The 21,023-nt window shown below is 34.8% G+C and overlaps 1 protein-coding gene across 3 annotated transcripts in view; it reads right to left on the bottom strand.

The window, feature by feature from the left end:
* LRP1B (LDL receptor related protein 1B) overlaps positions 1–21,023 on the bottom strand; it is a 246,406-nt gene that overhangs the window by 72,146 nt on the left and 153,237 nt on the right. For all 3 annotated transcript variants that reach the window (XM_029962198.1, XM_029962197.1, XM_029962199.1), the window contains exons 53-58: positions 14,265–14,453; positions 13,302–13,450; positions 10,180–10,273; positions 8,766–8,882; positions 8,474–8,593; positions 5,661–5,780 (exon numbers count right to left, since the gene is read on the bottom strand). In XM_029962198.1, coding sequence (XP_029818058.1) covers positions 5,661–5,780; positions 8,474–8,593; positions 8,766–8,882; positions 10,180–10,273; positions 13,302–13,450; positions 14,265–14,453 — 789 coding nt within the window. The remainder of the gene's footprint in view (positions 1–5,660; positions 5,781–8,473; positions 8,594–8,765; positions 8,883–10,179; positions 10,274–13,301; positions 13,451–14,264; positions 14,454–21,023) is intronic.

Here is a 21,023-nt window from a genome sequence, read left to right as displayed (position 1 = left end):
TTGCTTTACAAAAGATCAGATCACAGTAAACCACAAGAATATTGATTTGAAAAATGTACAAAACGTATTTCTCAAAAGTTATTCTTGCATACAATAATTTAAGACTAATCATGCCTGATAGAAAACTTTCCATTCACCTGCTGATGTATTGGATTGAAAGTCTACTTGTACAAGGTAAAACATTACAAAGCCTATAGTGCTAAACTGAGCATAATTTTCTTCATGATGTAAATTTTCAATGAGCTTTTCTATTTACAGAGAAGCATTGGAGGCAAAATCTCTTGAAGATACAGGAACATCCTGAACTCCTCCAGCAGGAAGGAGCTGCCTCTGTGCTTTCTGTGAGTAATTCTTGAATAATTCTTTCAGCTTCTAAGGACTGAGATGAAATGAAGTAAATTAAAAAGTTATCAGTGACATTTTTGTTGGAAAAACCCCCCACAGTTTGCTTTGTAAAAGCCTCAGTGACATATTTAAAATTACATGTCACTGTAATATTTCAATAGGAATTTTTTAAATTTCCGTTAGGCTGTGTCACAGCACGTCAGTTCAGCTCCATACTGCTCTCATGGCAACTCAGTGAGTTCCAAAAACTGACAGAATTGAAGAGGACTGAAACAGCAGCTTAAATCAACCTGCTTTTTCTGCTCGTGAAATGGAAAGGATAACAAACTAGAAGGATTAGACTTGATGCCATGGTCCAAACTGCTGGTTTTATTCTGTTCTTCTAGGTGTGATTCTGGAATTACAGTGATAAATCAAAACTTCATTTGAATATCAAGAAGGTGGAGGTAAATGGTGCTGCAGCAGTTGAGTACAGTCAAAAATCTGGTAATTACAATACTGCCTTTTGTGTTTGCTCCTTATTCTCTGCCAATACGACGATTGTAAGACTTTTTCTCCCAAAATATTTTTTCCTACGATGTTTCTCAAGATTACAGCCTATGATATTTTGATCACAGTATTTCAAAAACACTTGTGTTGGCAAGCAATTAAAAATATTTACATTACAAACCAAAAATATTGTCCCCAAACATATGATAGACTTGTGTTTTGTGTCTGCAGCTTTGCAAAAGCACAGACCCACAATCCATCCAGTTTCAAACCCACAATCCATCCAGTATTTATTAAAGTACTTCTAGTAAAGCCTACAATCTCCCAATAACATATTTGCCCACAAAATGTGTTCTAAATACTAATGACAGGTATCATCACAGTGACATGTAAATATTCTATTTATCCTTCCACATTCAATAGAAATACCAAGATCTAATCAGTAATACACAGAATACAGAGATGACATCCCTTCATTTCAGTTACCTGCTAGAATGAAGAGAACATGCAATATATATTTTATTTCTCTTCAAAAAGAATCATCTAGTTCTCAGGGATGCTAAACCCAGTTTCTAGCATTGCCTCTTTATACATGTGAAGAATGGCTGGATTTTTTTTTAAATTTATCCAACTGTACCTTAACCCTATGATTAGTATTTGAATGTTAATCTTTCTCTTCTTATTCTATTTCTACCAAACACAAAGGAATATTTAATTATATTTTTAATACAAAATATTTTTCATGTTTGTAAGGCTCTCTCCTTCACAAATCTGAAAGTTTTATTCGTCCTCTGATCTCTCATAGCAGCTAAAAATTGACAATGTATTACAAATCAGATTTCCTCCACGTTAATGAAAACTGAGGAAAATACTGGGATAGCAGAGATAGGATACAATAAAAAGAAAGAGAAAAATTTGGGAAAGTTGTGTAACAATTACCTGATCTTTGAGAATGATGGATTTATTCAACTCAGAGTAAACAGTGCAAGACCTTATTTTTTTTGAATTGTGGAACAATTCAAAGCACACGTGGGCCCACATACATTTTGTCTCTGCTGCCTTCAGCTCTAAATTGCTTTCTCGTTTTTCATAAAATGTGACCTTAAAATGTGAAAGTTCAGACAGGAATGGTACAAAGGCAAAGAATTAAGTACTGATTACTCAGTTTTCATATTTCTCTCTTCAAATTATTATTAAGAGATTCACTGATGTACTGTAAGAGGCAAAGGCCCTTTTTCAGAAATTTGTGTGATCACCTGATGTAGCTGCTGGTTGGTTGGGGTTCATCTTTTGCGCATACTGAACTAGGATTTTACTTTAGAAATACTTCTAAATGAGTATGAAGAAAACAGGATGAAGGCTTAAATAGGAAAAAAATATAAATCTGAAAGAAAACCTTAAAAGCATTTTGATTTAAATATCAATCCCTACAAATGAAAACACTCTTTTGCCACTAATTGCACTACATTGCCATTTGAGGATTTTAATTCCACATATTTTCATGTTTTTGCATTTGTGTGTGTGTGTGTGTGCCTGAGAGGGATAAAATCCAAAATGAAAAAAGCTCAGTTTGCTGTTCTAGAGAATGGTGGGCTGTCACCAGTGCTGGATACAGGAATTTATAAGCCTGTCAAAGGAAGTTTAAGTTTATATAATGCATCCTTCAAATTTCTCAAGGAACACATTCTTCATCAGCAGCAAAAAAGCTTACTTTGACTCCTAAGGCTAAAAATAAGATTCATATAAAATTAATATTAAAAAAGTGAGGAAGTAGAAAGCAGTCATATTAATGTTGACACATCACGCTAATAAAGACCTGAAATACATATAACCTTTAAAGCAAATCATAATCACTTTTCAAGACCACACACAGCTTTTTTCAGATTCTACCTCAAATGGCCCATATTTGATGCAAAATATTAAAGTTGAGAGCAAGGATTAGCAAAATCAAATGGCTTTCTCTAATTGCCTGGACAGTAAGCACAAATTAACTCTACCTACTCTTTACCAAAATACACCATACACTCATTAATAAACATATATTTCCTAATTCTATTTCAACTGTCTCAGTCAGAAAGTAACCACAGAAAACTAAATACATTTACACCACTTCTAGCAAATTTACTCAGCATAATATCTCCAATAACACACAGCAGCAGATGTTGACTAAGCAAAATACACAGGGCTATGCAGCACTCGAGCAAAAAAACCTACCCTTTATACAAGCTGTGCACTGTAAGCATTTTAAAAGTGAACTCAAAACAATAACAAGTGAGTATTACATCAACATATGGAGATCTTTTTTTTATACTCAGTTTGCAGCTTTAGAATTTAATTCTATCAAATTTTGTTCACAGAAATAACAATCTTTAATCAAAAAAATAAACTGTTGAAACTACTGTCATAATAAGGTCATTTAAATATTTGAAATACTAAAAATATGGAAAACTTAAAAATGTGATTAAACCACCCTATTCTTCTTAAGGTTTAGTTGTTCTATGTCTACATAACTGTGTGTGGCACAAAGATTGTGAATATAAATAAATTCTTCTGTCTCTTTCAACACAAAAACTAAGAGCAGTATATGCAGCTGGGAGATTAAAAATAAAAATGTAGGTGTTTTTTCAGGGAGTTGTGGGATTAAGCTGTGGAACACTTTGCTACAGTATGTTGTGAAAGTTTTACAAAGGTAAAAAGATAACTAAATCCATGAAGGGTTATTGCACACAGAGACATATTTGACTCACAATATCTCTGATTCTCAAATTATTAGAGCCTTCCCCTATATCCCAGGGAAGTTTCACTACTGGTCTGCTTTGCTCACACATTCTTCCCTAGATAATCATTTTCAGTCACTCACAGAGATGGGATAACAGGCAAGATGAGTCTTAGATTTGAACCAACATATCCAGTTATATATATTATCACTGGAAAAACCTATTGAACTTGAGATTGCACACAATGGTCCTCTATATTACTTAATTGTTTCAGTAATTTGGAAATTTGGACATTGTTCATTTGATTGTAAAATGATGACTTACTGTGAAATACCTATTATAAATACAAATTTTCCTGTTCACTATTAGTTTTATTTTTTTCTCCTTGCTTTTAAGTTTCGTGTCTTAAGGATATTATTAGTTGAATTATTTTGAAACTGTGCTGTATGAGTTGGTCTTGGATGGGTAAGTCAGAATATGATCCACAGTTTGGAAGCTTGGAAAGTTGCCAATAGTGGAAAAAAAACCAGCTTGTTGGAGATCAAGGTGATGTGGAACAGTGCAGGAAAAAGCAGCTGTGAAGTGGCTCAGAAACTGAACAGTGCAGGGTTGGTTCTGTGATATCCCAGAAGAGGACACAAAGCGTCTCTGTGGCAAAGGTTCATCTCCTTTGCATTCACTGTTTCTTCAAGCCAAATTGATTTCTTGGATTGTAACTTCTCCCCATTTGATAGGATTTAGTTTCCCCAATCTTGACAATTCAAATTATGGTCTTGGATTTTCAGTGTTGAGGAAGAGTCCCATTTCCCAGGCATTTTTGTCACCTCCAACATTTTCATACGTGTGCTGGTGTCAATTGCTTGAAAGATATCCATGGAAAACTGGATGTTCCTCAGTGCTTTGTCCTTGACTATGGCCTGTAGTTTTGTTACTCTGTTTTTCCAGAGATAGCATAAACCTGTCCAGATTCATGAGTTTCATCAAACCATTTACTGATGCATAATGAATAATGAGGAGAGATTTGTACGATCCACACTATTTGTCTTGTCCTGTTCCATCTCAGAAAATTTTTCTCTATTTTCCTTTGTAGAACTGTCTTGAAAATTTCATAAGGTTTTCTGTTCATTAGTGTGTGTTTTGCATGGACATCCACATTCACTGATTTTCTGACAATAATGATCCACTCATTCTGCCTCTGATTATCAGTAATCCATTTCCCAGGTAGAGTATTTAAATTTATTATTTTCTCTCATTTACAACAAAAAGAGCTGACTCAGTACTTTCAAACAATGCAAGCAATGAGTGAGAACAACTACTACTACTATGAATATAAAGTGTGATCTCTTTTTTTCCCAAGTGACAGTTAATTGTTACTGGGTCTAAAATAACCCACCTCAGTGGGTTAGAACGCTGTGGTTCTGGATGTTGTGTAAAATCTGACATAAATTGGGGCTTGGTTTGGTTACGGTGCAATCCTATCCTCGACCTTCTCTGTAGAGGATCTGCTTCCTCAAACTATCACATTTAAGTACAGAAGTTCCATAAGCATCACAGATTCTTGGAAAAGTCCTATGGGAATGTTAAGTTTGTGGTTTGTTAGGGCACCTAACGCCCTGGAGCTCCCACAGCAAAGCAAAAGTTGGTCATGTCAAGTTGGAATCTGCTCTGGACCCTTCTCTACAGCCAGCCTTAACTAATAGGATTTTCAAATTATATTCAAATTCTATTTTCACTATCCTTGATATTCAGCATCAACAAAGTATGCAGACTGAACTGACAGAAACTGGACAACACTGTGAGAAATAAAAAGAATGTCATTATATCCTATGAAAGTCACAATATTCTATGCCATTATGCTTCAAAATTCCAAATGAGATACTCATTTGCAGCTCCTGCCAATAAAACAGTAGCACAACATGAATTTTATAAACTACTCATAAAATATTACCATCCAGCAAGAACTGGATGAGCCAGGTACACCTACAATATCAAACAGGTATAATCATACACTGAAAGAGGACAAAACCAGTGGAATAATTATTGCCTTTTGCCACCTTTTTAAAAAATTTCAAGCTACAGTAACATATTCAAAACCACTGGCATACTCACCACAGTTGGCTTCATCTGATCCATCAGCACAATCTGGGTCTTCATCACATACCCACAGTTTGGAAATGCAGTGCTTTGTTGTTTTACACTGGAAATGGTCTGGAGAACAACTGTTTTCAGCTTTAAATGAAAGAATTCCAAATCAAAACTAGAAATATCCACTAATATTCAAAATATTTGTTTTAAAGAAAAAATATTAAGGATTTAAAATTCAGAAATTAGATACCTCTGGTGTAATTTATTCAGCATCTATAAGAAAACAGCATTCAGGTTCATACTGTTTATCATTTTGTCATTTTTTATATATTATTTTATCATAAGAGTAAAGTAAGGAAAATATAATAAAGGATCTCATGATATTCTTTAAACAACAAATATACTTAACATTGATACAATCAAACCACTTTAGCAAAAATCAGATAAGATTTTTTTTTCAACTTCATAAAAGACCAGTTATGAATTCTGAAAGTCAGTTTGAAAGGCTTAGGCAGCTCTCAAAGCCTTGATTGAAAAAGGAATCAAAATTACGTACAATTTTGGTGAAATTATGTGCTCTCTGTTAAATTGGGTAAATGGTGAGAAAAGTGTGACAAATATTTCACTTTATCAGTTTAGCAGAATGATTTTTTGAATGAATCCCATAGCAAGATAAAGATACAAAGATGCAGCTGACTTTTCAACTGATTTTTAAGGATGCTCCAAGTTAAAGCTGCATTAACCTTAGAACAGACATTTGACAACAGAAAAGATCCTGGGTGCAGTCAGTGACTGTAGATGACTCTTTCACAAGCACATACATCAGACCTTACTATTCCTCAAACTTTTATAACTGAGAGGAGAGAGGCAAGATGAATAAAGGACCTCTACCCAGACTGGACTGTGAGTAAGCTATTTGTGACTAGATGCATAAGGATTTCTTTAGAAACAAGCATATGTACACGAATCCCTAAATCATTTTAAACTGAACTGAATGTAGGTAGAAAGCAGTAGGATCTAAATCTTGATAATGTTTTCCCACATGAATGTTTGTCCCACTTTTACCTAAGGAACTCCGTAAGTTCTTTGACAAACTTTCCTATTCCTGTTGAAAAGCAATTTCCTCCCTGATGATATTCTTTTTTCCTGGGTTTGGCAAGATGAAAAATTTTAAGTATGCTAAAAGTTGGTGTATTATTTCCTCCAGTGTGACATTTCCACAAACCTGGATAAGTCCCTAACTATACTTTGAACAAATAATTCTAATTCTCATCTAGCACACCTCAGCAGGGCATTTGAAATTGCTTTACAAGGAAGACCAGTATAATTACCTCTGTTTTATATATGGGAAGCCTTCAGTATCAAGTGTGACTCCTTCAAAGTCAACTGATAAATAAAACAAAACAGTGGCAGAGCTGAAAAAAGGTGTGTATTTTATGGATCCTAGTCTGGTGAAATCAGAACAAACAAGATAATCTCATCTGTTACTTGTTTTCTGATAGAAGCCCAAGTAATATGAACCCTGTGATAAACCCGCTTAAAATCTCCCTTTTTGTAATCTCCCCAAAGTCAGTTGGAGAATTTTCAGAAGCCACAAGCAGGGTTTTATTAAAAGAAAATGAGTACACTTAACTTTCCTAAAAGAGAAGATAATGAAGTCGAACGAAAATAGAAAAATGTATATGATTAACCTCTCCTGCTCCCCACTGGGTCTTGGTAGGTGGGTTGATGGCTGAGTTTCAGACACTCAAAAGTGTCACAGCAGACTGTTCTGTTCTTATTAATCCCCAGGATGCTGCCAACTCCATCACTGTTGATCCTGGCCCTGACTATCCCACAGTTTCTGAGCACTGCTGTGCTGCAGACTCTGCTGCTCTGATTTAACTTCTGCCAGCTACACCTCAAGGTTCTGGGAACCTTCCATATACCACGTGCAACTCTTTCCAAGATAAAAAGCAATCCCTCCAAAGTTTCACAGGAGTTTACCTGACACCATTTAATCAGTTTTTTAAAGAAACCTAAAATGCAAACCAACATATAATATTATCTGTCAGAGGCTACACCTCTCCTGAGTTGTTTGGAAGACTGACATTAAACGTGACCATCAACAAAGCCTTTGTATCCTTGGCAACCTGTCACTTGGATAAGGGGATGTTCTTTGCAGAAATGCAGCCCATGTAAACCTTGAGAAAGCTAATTCAGAATAAGCAGCTTAGATCAGCAGTAGATCTGAGTAATGAACTGAGTGAAAGAAGGAGCCATATTTCAAGACAGCCCCATCATCTTAATTACCAAATGATCAAAGACAAGCTATTCAATAGATTCCATTTTAAATCTGAAAGTATTTTCTCTACCTATATGCAAAAAATATGGAGTGAAAATGAACTTGTGAAAAGTAAGTTGCATTAAAAGCTGAGCAAGTGCAAATCCAGTTACGTAGGTAAATTAATGAAGAGGTTCCCAAGAGATAGGGAATAGAAAAGGTAAAAATACTTAATCAAAAAAAAAAGGATGTAGAAGGAGTTTTGGATATAGAGCTTTTCCAACAAAAGATGCCGAAAATTATCTTCTTCCACAGAAATGCATTGCTGCAAGGCACAGCAGATGAAAGGCTCAAAAGGATGAGTCATTTGCGAGGTGGTTAAGAGTAAAACAGATGTTTCAGCCTAAGTCAAAACCCCAATTAAATGCCTGAAATTGTTTATACCTCCCTCTTCTTTGCAATGACTTTAAAAAACTGAGGTTTGTTTGCATGGTCTAAAATTATTTTCTATAGAGGATATTTGCAGTATTTTATATCTTTTACTCCAGTTCCTTGTTTAAAACCAGCTACTTACGACAGTCTCTTTCATCTTCTTCATCACCACAGTCATCCTGTCCATTGCATCTCAGGTTTATTGGAATGCACTTCTGAGTTTTTGTGCACTTGAACTGACCAGACAGACACACATGTGTGTCTGTAAATTAAAAGAACAACAAGTTAAAAAGATTAAAAGTTAAAGATTAAAAGGTTCAAAACTTAAAAGGTAAATGAAAAAAAAAAAATACAGTTTCTTGACAGAGTGGAAAGCATGGCATTTAAATGAGTTTAGCATGTTTCTGAAGCCTACAATGTATATAATTACCTACCACAGTTCAGTTCATCAGAATTGTCCCCACAGTCATTCTCTCCATCACAGATAAAGGCTGGAAGAGCACAAAGTCCAGTTCCACACTGAAAACGTCCTGGTTGACATCTGAATTCAGCTGAGAAGAAAAAAAATTGCTTATGAATACTATCAGAGGGATGGGTAAAGTATCAATAGTGCTGTTCTTCCTCTATGAACTAATCAAAAGAACCTATAAACTTTCATATTTGCCCATACAATCTCAATCTGAGTATATATTAGTAACTCCAACATACACATATTATTGCAAAACTAATTTCAAAGCCTGACATTTTAAATGTGCCTAACTGTAGCTACAGTATTAATGGTACAGAGTGAAACCCCCTGCAGGTCGGTGCTTACTGCAGGCTCAACAGAGACTTGCAATTTAGGATCTAAACACTTGACTTTAAGTCTGTGTGTAAGAAACTCGCTATCCCAGCTGTAATTCTATTTCCCAAGAAAGGCTTAACACTGTTCCTTCTCCTGGTCACTGTCATTTGAGTCAATGAGCAATTATGTACCTCTGTAGCAATATTTTATAAGCAGAAAGTGTAGCTTAAAATGGAATCTTATGTAGAATGTTAGTATGTTGAAGTTTGCTTCAGAGGCCTCTGTAGCAGGAAAAGAGAACTAATTATAAAACTGTAAAAACAGGGGTGAGGGATTTCAGCACAAAAACCCAAAATTAACTGTTAATTAACTGGAAGATTGTAGAATACATAGTAGAGCACGTTTATATATAAGTTTAAGAGAACAAGGGAAAATGTTGTTGCTCAGAAAACTGCAGTAAATAATAATAATAATAATAATGTGCATCTAAACTTCTACAATTGCAATGAAACACAAGCAAATGAGGTTAGAATTCCACAGTTTCATTACATGCAAAAATAAAACTGGTAGAATTTTGTAGTTATATAAAAAATTCTGCAACCTCAGAACAGAGCTAGGAAATAAAAATCTTTAGCAAAACCATAACTGAGAGTAGCTCAGTTGGTTAGAACATGGTGATAATGCCAAGGTTGTGGGTTTGATCCCTGGATGGGCCATTAACTTTCAAGCTGGACTTGATGCTTCTTGTGAGTCCCTTCCAATCCAGAATATTCTGTCACTTGCTTTTAACTGGGATGAAGTAAAGGTTTAAAAGATGAAAAACAACGCATGATTTTCCAAAGAACTTGAAAGACTTTGAATAGACATGAATTAATGATAACCTTTTACAGGCTGACAAAGAAGAGCCTGCACCCCTTTTTAAATTTGACAGAAACCAAGGAACAGAAAACACTGCTGGCAAAGAGAAGTGTTCAAAAGCAATCCTCTTTCTAACATCTGTAATGCATTATACTTGATTCGGACCCTACTGATACAACTGGGCTCCAAATTCAGGATGCACTTACGGCATTCCGGAGGCTCGTCGGAGCCATCCCCACAGTCATCCACAGTGTCACACTTCCACCAGAACGGGATGCACTTGTCAGTTTTGCAACGGAACTGTGAGAGGAAGGAGAGAAGGAGAAAAGGCTTTCAGATGAATACTTCTTAATTCACTTATAAATAGAAATAGTAGTTTAGGAAAATTAGATTCACTGCTTAAGTCATTATTCCATTAATGAATTCTAGCTGTTAATTTTACAAAACTTGTATTTTAAATATTCTTTTTTTCTGGAGATGTTTTGCGCTGAGGTTTTCACTGATAAAAGGAACTGTAGTTTCAGTGATGTTTCCACACTGCCTTACAATGCCCTAATACAAACCATTCACTGCATTTTATGCTGTCGCCTTTTAAGATCTTATTCAAAACAAGCACTTCAATTCTCAGTTGTTGTAGATTGCTGATGCAGACAGTATCATTTTTCCTGATAAACCCAAACACCCACAGTTACAAAAAAAGGCCTTAATGTGTAGTGTAGTGCATGGTATTGTTTATATTGTTTGAATTAAGTGAGCAAACCAGATATCAGGCCTTCCAGCCTTTCAAAAGGATAGAATATCTGTAGGGAAAAAAAAAAAAAAAAAGAAAAATCCTTTGTAAGACTCTGGCAGTGCCTTTACTCTCTACTGAGGTGACACTGTACCTTTGTTCTGACTGAAACAGGAATGCAAACAAAACTAAGAGCAGAAATTACTTGATGAAACTTCTAGGGCTAAACCTAAACTCTGAGTAAATGTGGCTAATGCTTGGGAGAAAAACCCAAAGAGATTATCAGAAAATTCTAAGATATATTGGTTTTCCTACCTGATGTCCAAAAGGAAGGAAACCAACAGATTTAAAGTGCAAGACATCTCAGTTTCTGTGACTCAGCACTATTTTTTTAATTTCTTCACATTTTAAAAATAGTTGATTATTCAATAAAGCTGTATTTAAAAGGTATATTATATTCAGCACATTGGGTCAGTTTAATCTTTTCTGCCAAGAAAAATTAGGGTTTCAAGGGCATTTATGTAGTAGGACCTATAGCTGGAGATACATCATTCTTGAACCACCTTGAGGGACATGCCCTGTAAGAGGGTAGGTTGAAAGGCAGCTGTTTATAGTTTAAAACAGCCCAACACAGGTTACACAGCTCAGAGGAGCTTCAGTAGAAGGCCAGGAAACATAGGGGACAAACAGAAACTCAGGCAATTCTCATTCTTAGTATTTTTTGCTTTCTAGCACAGTCTTTCTGATGCTTAATTGCTTTAAGGTGCCAGCCTTGCTCTGCTCACCACAATGGACTTCAGGCTGTTAAAATGACATTATGAGGTTATTTCCAGGAAATGGGTACTAACTCTTAGATGTTGTTATATGAAAATACTTGCATTCCCTTTCAAACTGAGGAGCCAGACACCCTGTAAAATCAGGAAGCAGAGTCATATGGGTCTCAAATGACTGGAATTTTGGTGCTCTAGAGTCTGATGTGGTTTGTATTAAACGATTTCTCATGTCAGATTAGCCATCACAGGATGGTCTGGACATGTGCAAGAGCAGTGTAGTGACCATCCAACTCCTTTTCATCAGAAACAGCTAACAGTGGGTATATTGCCAAGAGCGATTACATCTTCGGACCAGCTCTGATTTGACATCATCATCTGAAAATCTTAGGGAGAAAAGTGTATTTTTGCCACTGATCTCTGCACCTTATGCCATCAGACTGATGAATTATCAAACAGTAAAAAGATTCCAAAAGTGGAAGAAAATGACAAATAATGTACAATGTAAACTGTCTGTCTGCAGCTGCTTCTTCTCCCTAACTCTGCTCTCCATCCTGTGGAATCCACAAGTGATAAAATATTGCTCCTGAAGGATACAAGATGCGATGCAATCCTTCAATTCAGATGATCAATGAATTATTTAGACAGGAACAGAGACATTCAATCAAATGTTAGCATATAAATTCACTGTGGAATAAGCTTCCAGTGTCATTTAAAAAAAAATATAAAAAGAAAAAAAAGGAAAAGAGTGACTTTTCTTTTAACCAAAAAAAAATTGAGAAGCTAAATACAAGGGAAAAATAGGTGAGAAATTCCTCATTTTACAAATGTTTTACACCTTTTTTTCCCACCTCATTTCTTAATAGGAAGTAATAACAAGCCAATAAAACACAAAAGATACAATGAACATCATAAAATCACACCACCTTAAAGCAACAGAGGAAGGCAGCAGGAAGGTTTCTTATATAACAATATTACTTGAATTAAACTTTGCATCATTTATTAAGATGAACACTGTTTCCTAAAAAATACAAGTAAAACCTTTTCCTTAATGATGGAAATCATTATCATACATCATGATATAGAACGGTGTAAGAGGTCATTAGCTTACATCTAACAAAAGTGAACTGCTAGAAAAGGACATTACTAAAAATACTTTAAAGGCCATATGTACTGTAACAGTCAACCAATTAATTGTCTGGGTAGAACAATCCAAAGACTTTTATCAAAGTGGTTCTCTTATAAGAAATCAGTATGTTTTACTTATCTACTTTATATTTTAAGAAAAAAGGCATAAATTTTTATTTCAAGTACTAGGGAATACACTGCATGCAGTTGATGGAATTGTTAATTAATTACATATTGCACCATTTCCATTTTAACTACTGGATTGTTTTAAATGCAAATCTATAATTTACCTACGTAGCTATGTTACCCATTGAACTGGACTGAGCTTGTTATCTTTTATTAATGTAAAGTTCACTCATGCATGAATCCTCCCAAATCATTGTTATATACACTTTGTATTTTTATATTTCATACAAATGTTTTTTCAAGGCAATTTTTATGGGTTTAGCAGCTGTATTTGTTCTAGTGACTGGCAGAAACATTGATGTTTGAAAGTGAACAAGTTCTGCGTTCTCCGGCAAAAAAGGCATTTGCAAGTCTGTTTTCCACTAACAGCCTTGAAGACAAAACTCTCTAAGTGCACCCAGCCTTCAGCTGCTTTGAGTGATACTTCCACATTTAAAGGGCACCAGCACTGATTATTTAAAAGCAGGGGTAATGACAGTAAAATATAATCCCTGCCCCCCCTACCCCCACGCACCTGACTGGCTGTGCAGTTTGACAGACACGTCTTGTTATCAGCAGCCAGGTAGAAGTTGGTGGGACAGGCACACGTGTACATCTTGTCAGGGGCCAGAAGGCACAAGTGACTGCAACCACCATTGTTTAGTGTACACACGTGTTTAGACACTGTGGACAGAGTAGGAAAATAATATCAGAGCCCATCATTCCAGTGCACCCCAGGGTATCTGCTTTACAGAGGAAGAAAGATGTATTACATGTGCTATCTTTACAATGGAATGTGTCAAATCAAAAAGCTATAGAGGGAAACTTTTCCTTTTGCCTTTAAGCTATTCTCTGTTGTATGCAAAAATTATTACTATGAGTGTAGGTTCAATACTGAAAGAATGAGAGGAAGAACAGAACACCTTTTTTTTTTTTTTAAATGAGAGAAAAAATTAGCTTATCTTGGTAAAGTGTCAAATTGTATTCAGTTACAATTCAAATACAGGGACATCAGGAGATCAGACATACCACCCACATTGTCTGACATTCCCTCAGTCCAACAAGTTTCTAAATAGCAGTATTCTTCAGCATTATTAACACGAAGAATCTTGGTTTTCAAAGAATAAGGTTAAAAGTTCTTATCACACACTGTTCTCCTCTTAAAATCTGGTAACTTGTACTATAATGCAACTAAACAGTTCTGTACTTCCAGTCAGTATCTGGGTCAACTTTTAAGCACCCAAATTGCTATCTCACCACTGAACAAGATATATCAGTATTTAATATCTGTATTTAATATCTGTATTTAATATCAGATATGCTTACAACATTAATCACAGATTTAATTTTAAAAATGCTAATTTGAGAACTTCCACAAATTGAAACAAAAGAGAAATAAAACAATCACTGCATGTGAACAAGTTTCCACTACTCAGCACCTGGCTCCTGAGTTAAATACATCAGTGAGCTGTTTGGAAAGCAAAGACAGAATAATTACCATCAGGTTGCCTGTAAGAATGATACACCTGGATGTCTGTTATGGTGTGCCATGAGTTAATCAGTGACAGTCTATCTGATCCAGAGGTTTTGTGGGCACGGCTGAGCGATTTGGTTTTCCCGTCTGTCCAGTAGATGTAGTCTTCAAACAGTGTTAGTGCAATCACCCCTGGAATGTCTTGATTAGGGACTGCAAGAAGAGATGCTAAAATTAATGTTCACTCTTGGAAGGCTGCCAGTTAAAACATTCCATACTGCACGGGCTGACAGGTACAACTGCTGTATAATGTCTTGAGAATAACTGCCATGACAATACACCAAGCCCAGAGGGTTCTTTATTGCCAGCTACAATAAAGATGGATGGAACACAAACTCTGCTTGCTTAGAATTCCTTGGTCCAGTCAGTGTTAAGGAAATGAAAGAATTTCAGGTAACAAAAATCACCTCCAGATCTTAAACTAAAGACATGTTAAACTTTAAAGTAATACACAACACAATCTTGGCATAAGCCAATATCAATTTGCACTTTTAGTGGAGTAAAAGTTATTAGGAAACATCCAAAACGTAACATATACATCTCCTGATGCTCTGTGTCTAACACTCTTTAAGACAATTCATAGTGTTTTATTTCATCAAAATATACTGACAAGATTGACAGGAAAAATAAGTTTTCCACTAAAATAAACATAGTAGTAAGAGGGCTTAAAAAATTATGGAAGGACAAAAGGTAGAAAAAGCTTTGGAGCATCCTTTATCCTTCTGTAAACTCTTTAAACTTGAACTACTTATTCTTGGTAAACAGTAACTGAGCTCCACTTTTTTTTTTTTCTTTTAATATACATAGCTGTAATCATAAATGTCACAGAAGAATACCTGATCACAATAATTAATTTTTAAACTGTAATCTTTTTTGCTGAGTCACTGTAATTATTGATAGAAATGAAAAGGCAAAGAGTAGCTGACTGTCATTTTAAGCAGCATATTCTTTACACCTTTACCTTGTTTTATTCATCTTTTTACCTGGAAAGTGATTAAATAGAGTTGACCAATCTCAAATTACAGTTGGAATATTTCATAGCTCACTGAGATCTAATGACTGATACTGAAGATATGGAATGACAACTAAGCAAATTCAATTTTATATCCAATAGTTCTCCCAGTAGTGAACTCCAGTGCAGGGCATGTTGCCTTCTGGTCAAGCTGACCTTGCCTCTTAGACCTGAAATTATCTTCCCTTCTTGATTGTCTCCATGTACCACAGCTATCATACTGAAATTACAATATGATATTCTTTGAAAGAGCTTCATAACATTTCTGAGAAATTAGTCAAAGAGCAATGAAATTATTTCTGGCACTCAATACATAGCTAACTTTGCCATGGTTGCTTACACATTACAGTACCCTCCAAAAAAGCTATTATAATTTGTAGAATTCCACTGTGAAAAATTTTCAATGAGAAATACAAATCAGCTTGATAGGGAGGCAGGAAAGAACAGCAGAAAGAGAAACTGCTACTCTGAGTGAAACCTTGAACTAATTATTTTATTTTTGCTTGAGTTCTGGAAAAATATTTGTTTTGATAAATTATGAGCCTTGCTTCTACTTTTGACATCAAATTAAATATGTCAAAGGCACCGCTCCAGTTTCTCTAAGTGTAACAAATGTGCTTTTTTCCTTTGCCTGTTTTCTCTTATTCTGATCAAAGTTAAGATTAAAATCAGAATAAAAGCGCTTGTAAAAGCCTTAATACACACAAACAGGATTTACCTAGAAAGATTATTTGGATTTCATTGTCTTTATTATTCCCTGTCAATCAAAAATACATCCTTGCTTTGGCCATCCAGGAATCACAAGTAACCACCATGTCCTGAGCACAGATGGTATAAGTAAATGCTTACTTTTGTTTCTGTATGTTCTGTATGTTTATGGGTTGCTATGCAGTTTATCCTGGCTTCAATGGATATGCATTCATCAGAATCCAGATGAAACTTTATATTCATGAACTAGAGAAGATTCAGGAGAGTAACATGTACTGCCTGAATTGCCTCATCACACCTTGCTAATAGAGAAGCTAAGTTAAGTGTGTGGCATAAAATATTAAATACTGCAGTTAGAGTACTGCATTTCAAACAATTGTTTATCGAATCAAGTACGTTTTTCTTTCATTTTTTAGAAAAGCCAATTCTGTAAAAATCAGGTTTAAAAGCTCAAATCTTTTAGTTATCTTAAAAACAAAACTACCATATCAGAAACAATGGAAGAAATATTATACTCTATGCTTTTCAAGTATTTTGAAAGAAGTATAACAGAATATATTTGTTTCTAAAAACTGCATTTCCCATTATTACCAGATAGAGGCAAAAAGCTGAAACTGTCAATGGTTTAAACACAGATTCACGTTGCAGTTTGTCCTGCCACTATTTCTTAGTTCTGAGTAACTTCGAAAGTTTAATGGGCTTCAGCATTAACTTTTCATTAGGTCACAATCAGCACAAACTTGATCAAAATTCTTTCAGAAGCTTGCACCATTTAAAGCTGTAAAAGCTCTTTATATCCTCTTGTGACTATGAAACTTAGAGAAAGTTATTAAAAAAAAAATTAATTAAGAAAGCAATGAATAGACTAGGTTAAAAACACAGTACAAATAAATAAATGCAAATAAAATCTACTTGAAGTAAAACACACAGAAAATAATCCAGTATAACTGGACATAAATATTTCTTATAAAAATTCAAAGATGACCATAAAAATAAATTTTTATAAAATAAGAATTAATAATAACTACATATTATGGAAACTTAAAAAATTTCCTTTAAGCTGACCATAAAACTCAATGAACTTTCTTGTAGTAGATACACCTGTAAAGATTGAGGGGAATTTCTGAAAACAGCCATTCAATAGCAGCCAATTCTGATTTAATTCACTGTTTAAGGAATAGTTCTGTCATAGCTGAATATGATTTTTCTTTTACTTTTCGTACATTACAACCAAGAGAACATAAGAACCATCGACATGTAACAGGTTACAGAATCAAAGTTCCCATCAACTCTGAATGACCAAAAAAAAAGAACACAAAACAGAGGTAATTTTATATCTTATTTTCTGATGGAACAGTGAAATAGTCTCTCATGCTGTTTATTCTTTGCCTTTGAGGATGTGAGTGTCTCAAGCTTTCCAAAATTTCAGGCAGTGACAGTTACTAATTTTTCATAAATGTACGTAGCAGGAAAAACACCCAATTTCTTCCTTCAGTCTTTCCTTTAACTTCAAGAGAGCCTCAACTGCATTACTGATCTACCTCTTCATAAATGACATACACTGGTTATATGTTCCAGTACTAATTACTAACCCTACAGCACACTTTATGCTGTGAATCACAGTTTTAAACAGGAAAGCAAGACTAATTGCTCCTCTTTCTTTGGCAAGCACTGTGAAAACAGACTGCTTTCTGCAAATTTAAAGTAAAGACAGGTTAGCCATAACTGCTAAGTACCTCTGCTTCCCCTGCATCACCTATTTGAAAACATTTAATCAAGATGTCTGCTTGAAAATCCATTAGTAAGAAAGCAATATATTCTGTTAAAGACAAAAATTACATTACACCAACATAAGGGTCAGATCTCCACCAGCAAATTCATGAAGAATTGAAATAGTCATATTATAACCAGATCCATGAGAATGGCATTCACTTAGTATAAATTAATTTCTAGAATTACCTAAGGATTCAATAGTTTATTTTTTTCTTTTAGTGTTCTTATGACAATGTCACTCTACAGGCCTCTATGAAAGTGATACAAAATAGTGCATCTCAGAACACAGATACCAGTTTTCATACACTGCAACACACATTAGGTAACATGTGTGCAGAAAAAAATGCTATATTTTGTGCCACCAATGCAATCTTATTAACTGAAACTGATACTTAGATTTTCAAGACCCTGTATTACTTATTTGTTTAAAAAAACCAAAACAAACAATCACAATATTCAGCAACTTAGTCAACAATTATGAGGGACAAAAAACATGGAATGCAAGATCAGCATCCTATGTAATTTATGACAAAAAAATTGCACCTGAAGTTTACTTTTGTGATTCCCTTCCCTACCACAGCCTCCTCCTACCAGACATGAGCAAGTCCCTTGCAATCCCTTCTTTTCTAACAGGTCTTCTACTGCCATCTAATTCTCTAATGGTGTTTAATTTTATCCATAAATCATGGATTCTCTTACACTGAATGCTAATTCCAAACAGTGCTTGACCAAATAAGTAGGTGAAAAATGGGGTAAGAAAGAGGAGGCAGAAAGGAGAAGGAATGCACAGGCCTTTCAGAAAGTTGTAGAAAATAAGAGGGAGGAATGCAGACAGGAAATAAAAGGGAAAAAAAAGACAAGGCTTGAACAGATCAGAAGTAGTGGGAAATAAAAATTATTAGATACTTGAAGAGAAATAAAAATGACAATAGATAACATAATAAAGGAAGATAAAGTGCTGCATGAACTTAAGAGAAAAGCAGCCCCAAGAGGCAACATGATTGTGTAGACACATGAGAAACATGACAGACTTAAAATATATGTTTGTCTCTCTCTCCTGCATTTTGTATGAATTTTGATCCAAGAATATAAATTCATAGGCTGTAAGTCATATTTGTGATACAAATGTTTACTTTTCTCTTGTGTGAACTCTGTTTCCCTTATATTTTCTGAGCATAAGCATAATCTTCACTTAAAGTAAAAAAATGTTACTTTGATTTCAGGAGTGAAAATCATTCCATCTGTGATTTCTTAGCAACAAAATATGCTTACTGAAGAAAGCCATACAGAAGTGAAGCCCAGCTTTCCTCAGCTCTTACTGAAACACAAATATTTCCAAAAGTAAAAGCAAATACTCTAACATGGATAATAAGAAACAAAGGGTCTCCTTGTCAGGTGGTAAAATCGATGTAGCAAGAAAATGGTCCTTAGAAAGGATAAAGGTTGACTTCTTCTAAACAAAAAAATAAAAACCCACAAAAAATATCTGAGCTCTGCCAAGTCCATCAAGGCTGGATTTTCTTTGGTGGTCAGCTCCTGCCCAAGCTGAAGATGGTTGATCACTTCCAAGCTAGAAAGAGATGTGTCCCTTCCCCTTACAACAAAACAAGGGACTGCAACTTTGCTGTGCCCTCTTCCCAAATCCACAAGAACAGAAAGGGTGAAAGATTCCTGGTTTGATCCTCCCAAAATTGCATTCACCCAGCTAGAGTTCCAGGGCTGGTAAGCAATTGCTAAAGGTAATTAATTCTTGTTAAGCAACATTTTAAATGAAATTCTACCTTCCCATGGCATTAGAGAAGCTTCTCTTTAAGAATTCTGGCACCCAAAGGCAGAAAATTCAAACTGATTAAACCTGAAAAACCAGGCTACATTGTTTTGAATTCCACTCTCTGAAACTTGATTTTCTGAACGCCAACAAAATAGAGATTAAAAAGCCTACTGACATCTTGATCTAAATGGAACCAGTGGTAAAGTCTTAGGAAGCATTAAGATAAAATGCATGAAGGAAGAACAACACTTAATAAGAAAATAGCAATTAAATCTACAAAACCAAATGAACTTGGAAGTGGCTGATCTTCTTCTCTGCTGCAATTACTGATCCCTGCAGTCCTCTTTGCCTGTTAACTTTTTGTCTCATTTTATATTCAACTTGTAACCTCTCTGAGACACAGTCAATACTTTTTTATTTCCTTTTAGTACTTTCTCCTGATGCTTGTTCCTTTTGATAAAGAATTTGAAGTGCTTAGTCCATAAAATTAATAATGAATAATGACAATAAGATTATCTCTATTAAGCTTGTGACAAAGTACATAATTTTGACAGATGTAATTAAATTTCAGTATGTTACATTAAAACACTAATTTTTGAAGATGAAGCATTTTATAATCACTATTACTTTTATGAAATTGATGCTTTTTTAAAAAAAAAAGCACAAACCTGTCAAACTCAATGAGCAGGATAAAAATATTCATAGAATATATAGATGAAGTCCAATAATTAAAGTTATGTTTCACATTAAAAAATAAATTAAAAATACACTTTTAGGATGGTATTACTCACATCTTTAATAACAAGATGTGCATTTATTTCTGCCAATTTAATATATATGTATCACACATCCATATTGAGTAAACTATGGTAGATACAAGTCCTAGGGTTAAATGTTAGGACATTGTGCCAGTCAAAAATGTAACTTGAGCAGTGAAAACAGAATATTTCAGTATAATAAACTCACACAAAAAATTCTTATAAGTCCCAAAACCATCACAAAAGAAACAGGAAATTTAGGCTTAAATCTAAACATCTTAAGGCACTAATGTATCTGAGGTATTAAACTTGACATACTTGAGGTATTAAACTTGACTACACATAGTGACACCATGAGAAGAGATGCATAAATTTTCTAAAATCTGCATATAAAACCAGTTGATCAAAGCTAGGACTGAAATATTTTATTGCCCCACTTTAACACATTTTATTACCTTTTTACATTCACTGTGAGCAGTTGTTTATATTCCAGTAACTCCATGGCAGTACAGAGCAGTGATTAAATTATTCTCAAACATATACAAGTCACAATTCGAGTAAAACAACTCAGTGTGCTAATGAGATTCAAAGGTTCTTTAATTATTTTTCAGATTTATAGAGAACATTTACATGCCTCCCAGCCCCTCACTTTAGACTTGTGTCTTGCTGCTGGTTTCAATATTCATCCTCACTCACATCCA

Source organism: Manacus vitellinus, unplaced genomic scaffold, assembly GCF_001715985.3.
Source record: "Manacus vitellinus isolate BGI_N305 unplaced genomic scaffold, ASM171598v3 scaffold_43_pilon, whole genome shotgun sequence".
Lineage (NCBI taxonomy): Eukaryota > Metazoa > Chordata > Aves > Passeriformes > Pipridae > Manacus > Manacus vitellinus.
The sequence above is the reverse complement of the archived record's forward strand: the minus strand, read 5'-3'. Positions and strand labels throughout refer to the sequence as shown.